The 3,727-nt window shown below is 42.4% G+C and overlaps 1 protein-coding gene across 1 annotated transcript in view; it reads left to right on the top strand.

The window, feature by feature from the left end:
- Positions 1 to 201: 201 nt before the first annotated feature.
- Positions 202 to 3,727, top strand: part of TGM3 (transglutaminase 3) — a 13,762-nt gene continuing 10,236 nt past the window's right edge. The window contains exons 1-4 of the mRNA XM_010131601.1: positions 202 to 287; positions 2,134 to 2,301; positions 2,609 to 2,851; positions 3,355 to 3,473. Coding sequence (XP_010129903.1) covers positions 278 to 287; positions 2,134 to 2,301; positions 2,609 to 2,851; positions 3,355 to 3,473 — 540 coding nt within the window. The 5' untranslated portion in view covers positions 202 to 277. The remainder of the gene's footprint in view (positions 288 to 2,133; positions 2,302 to 2,608; positions 2,852 to 3,354; positions 3,474 to 3,727) is intronic.

Genomic DNA, 3,727 nt, shown 5'->3' with positions numbered 1-3,727 from the left:
TTAGGGATAAATACTGTTCAAGCTTCAGATGTTACGTTGCAAAGAAATGTGATCAGGATGTGGGGACTGAGAGAGCAGAAAATGAATTCTCAAGCCCCACTGGTCAGCTAAAGGTGGGGGAGGAAAGTGGCTATTGGAGCTCCACCCCGTGAGGAAATACTGCAAACGGGGTTTTTGAAGTGAAATGCACCAGCTCTTGCCTGAGTCAACAGAAGTAGAGGAGGACGTTCAGAGGAAAGCTCCAGAAGCTGCTTACACAGGACGTTATTGATCAGATATGGGCCAAGGTGAGCAAGGGGGAAGCCCCGTCTGTGGTGTGTGTTTGTTATTTTCTTACACCCATAGCTCATATTCAGTTCTCTAATGGACACTGAAAGATCACTACTTCTCTAAGGAGTTTTGATCCAAGAAGAAAAAGGTTCATCAAGAGTTAGGAGAAGGTTTTCCACAGGAATTGCTTTTTTTCACTTATTGTGCACGTGGGAAAAGCAAGCTTGTCAGAGTGCAATTTGGAAGAGCAGGTATACTATCTGATGAACAGTGTTGTGTTTTGCAAGTAGGATGGAAGGCAAAGTTTGTAGCTGTTTGAAACTGTCAGACAAGTGCAAACAAGAGGCTGACAGATTCGACATGAGAGAAAGCAGCAAAGCAGAACTTGCCGTGGGTATCACTGCAGAGGCTGAAGGAGGCTGCAATGAGCAGAGACAGTTGAAAGCTGAACTTAAGGCAGAGTTACAAAAATGCAGGGGATCGTTTTTCATTGTTTATTTGTTGCAGTGGAGTTGTGGGGTTTTTTCTGCTTACGTGCTAGTATGTGTACATACACAAATTGACCAGTTTAATAATTATTCTAAATGTTCCCATGTTGCTTCTCCAACCTTGTCAGATAACTCCTGCCTGTCTAAAGACGCGTCTCCCCCACCACTCAGCTTGTTCTACAATAGGTGTGTTTCATTGGAAAGCTTCTGAAGACTTTTTTTTTAAAGAAAGTACATTCCTGAAAAATCAAAGTACCTGCTGCTCGCCTCGATACTGTAAAAAACCATGTTCCCCCCATTTGAACTGTGACTACATTGCTAAGATGACTAATGTAGTTATTTCACTGCTTGCCTAAACTTGATGAACTTAACATCATGCTGTAAAAAAATCTTTACAGTAATAAATCTATTTGAACATGGGATGATGATTTTTTTTACTCAGTAATGGCACAGGTTACCTGTGTTCCACTACTAAGGACAACACCCTTACTCTTTCTTATTCTCTCTCTTTGGGGAGGGGGAGGTGGAGCTGTGGAGAAAAATTAAAATATTTTTCAAAAACATGCAGTGCTCTTAGAAAAAAAAGAAATCTCTTCTGTACTTCCGCACTTCATTTAAGCCATCAAGCTATTTTCTACTAGAGAACAGTCTGCAGGCGCTGATGATGTCAGAACAAAGCCAATCTCAGATGCTTATTTTTCAGCCTGTCGTTGAAGGCGTAGTTCACATGCAAAAGCTTACTGCAACATATTGTTTCACATGTGTTAGTTTAGTAGTGTTCTCTCTCCCACTGCCAAACGACAGCCCAGTGTCCATCTCCATAGTCGTGTCAGGTGCTTCCAGCAGACAGCAGCTGGCAATTATATCAGAGGTACATGACACATAAATAGGGCTAGAGATCACATGCCATGGTTTAAAACGTAGAAGTGTTTCTCAGCTCATTCAGGTTTCTTTGTTTCCTATTCACAGCCAGGCTGTGCCTCTGTTAGTATAACACCATGTCTTGGAATGGATGGCAGCTTGAAAGAATTAGCTGAGTTCAGCCAGATTCTTTATCCAAGTAACTCACAAGTTTTCAGTTCTCTCAGGATTCTGTCCTCTTAGATACCTTTTTAATTTTTCCTTAGTAACAGATATACTACTCCTTCTGTATTTAATTACACAGATAATCTTTAACAGTCTATGCAAGGTGGAGTCTCTCTCTCAAAGGAAAAAAGAGGAATAAAATGCTCACAAATTATTTCAGTTTTTGGTGGAAGCCTCACATGTGTATTTGTTACCTGTTGAAAGTAACACACAATTCTTGAGAGCGTGTCTGTGCTCCTTTCTCCTTGGATGTACCCTCAGGTTTCTCGCTCTTCTCACTTTTTCATAGCTGCAACGCAGCCGAGTATCAACTGGCATCTGAAAGAAAACGCAAGAGATCACCACACAAGTAAATTTTCTAGCAAAGAGTTGACTGTGAGGAGAGGACAGGCCTTCATTATTACCTTTAATGGAACAGAACAGCCTGAGCAAAACTTAACATTCATCGCAGAAACAGGTATGGCTCCCAACTTCTTTAGCAGAAAGTGTAAGATCGCCTCGTGATGTTGTTTTGGCCTGATATGCACTAAAGGGCAGCAGGGTAACCCCCTTCAGCCAACATGTTGGTTCACGTCGCCAGGGAACTGTTTGAGGTGTTCACGGTACTACTCCCATCTCAACCAGCAGTGATTGCTTCCTTCAGTTACCAACATATGGCACAAATTTATCTGAGGGGAGGGTTACAACCCTGCTGAGTTTGTTGGTGACTAAATCTCTATTTCAGCACCTGGGGGGGGAAAAATGTTGTTTATTTTCCTTAAAAGGTCCAAAACCCTCAAAGCCGGCTAAGACAAAGGCCACATTCGGTATCTCCAGCACGGTGAGCAAGGACAGCTGGAGCGCAGTTCTACAGTCTACGAGTTCCAACTCTGTGAGCATCTCCATTTCCAGCCCACCTAATGCTGTTATTGGACGTTACAAGCTGAGCGTTCAAACTACTTCAGCTGACAGCTCCTCTCCAGCAAGCCTTGGCACTTTCATTTTGCTGTTTAACCCTTGGTCTTCAGGTATGAATATGATGAATTTCCCCTGAAAGAACTAAGCTGCTTCTAGCTTCATTAATATTTGCAGCTTCTCCATTCCATCTATATTTCTTTAATATGGGGGCAAAATATTTACCACGTACTGTATCAGTGAGAAAATAAAAGGGTTTAACAGTTTCTTAGGACTTCCTGGTACATAAAACCAGCTCTGTATCATGTACTTACTGGAGAGCTCCTTGCCCTAAAAGATCAAGGTCTGCTTAAGCAGATTAAGTTCTGCTTTTGCCAGAGCTTCCCTACTTCTGCACAAGTTTAGAAGAGTGTGTCTGGTCTCTGTAGAACCAAGAAAACAGTCATATCTACTAACTGCCATCTTCTCTCAGATCTGACAGTCTCACACCTCCGCCTGTTCATAATAGCAAAGAGTGGCTATTTGCAAGCAGTCTTACTGATGGAGACCAAGGCTCCCGGGGTTTTGTTTTATTTTGCCTGCTGCGGTTGTACCGGTGTCTGTTTTGGCTCTGCAGGTGATGATGTATTCATGCCTAATGAGGCTGAGTGTGAAGAATATGTGCTAGAAGAGTTTGGTATCATCTTTGGGGGCAATAAAAATCATATCAACGGCTTTGGATGGAACTTTGGACAGGTAAAAGCATCACTGAAACATCAGACAGTGTTTCATGCTCTGGTTTTTATATGAACTGGGTGACCAGGGCTTGTTTGCTTTTTCCGGTTCTTTGCGTACACCTCTGAAAAGCAGGAGCCTGGTATTGAAATCGGAACTCTTGCCAAGCCCTGTTATACTGATTAATACGATGATTTGTAATTGACTGGTGAGTGATATGACCTAGGACTCAAAAGTGAAGCCAGCAGAGATTTTAGCCTCTGCAGGGTGGTAAT

Source organism: Buceros rhinoceros, unplaced genomic scaffold (genome assembly GCF_000710305.1).
Source record: "Buceros rhinoceros silvestris isolate BGI_N320 unplaced genomic scaffold, ASM71030v1 scaffold4400, whole genome shotgun sequence".
Classification (NCBI taxonomy): Eukaryota; Metazoa; Chordata; class Aves; order Bucerotiformes; family Bucerotidae; genus Buceros; species Buceros rhinoceros.
The sequence above is the reverse complement of the archived record's forward strand: the minus strand, read 5'-3'. Positions and strand labels throughout refer to the sequence as shown.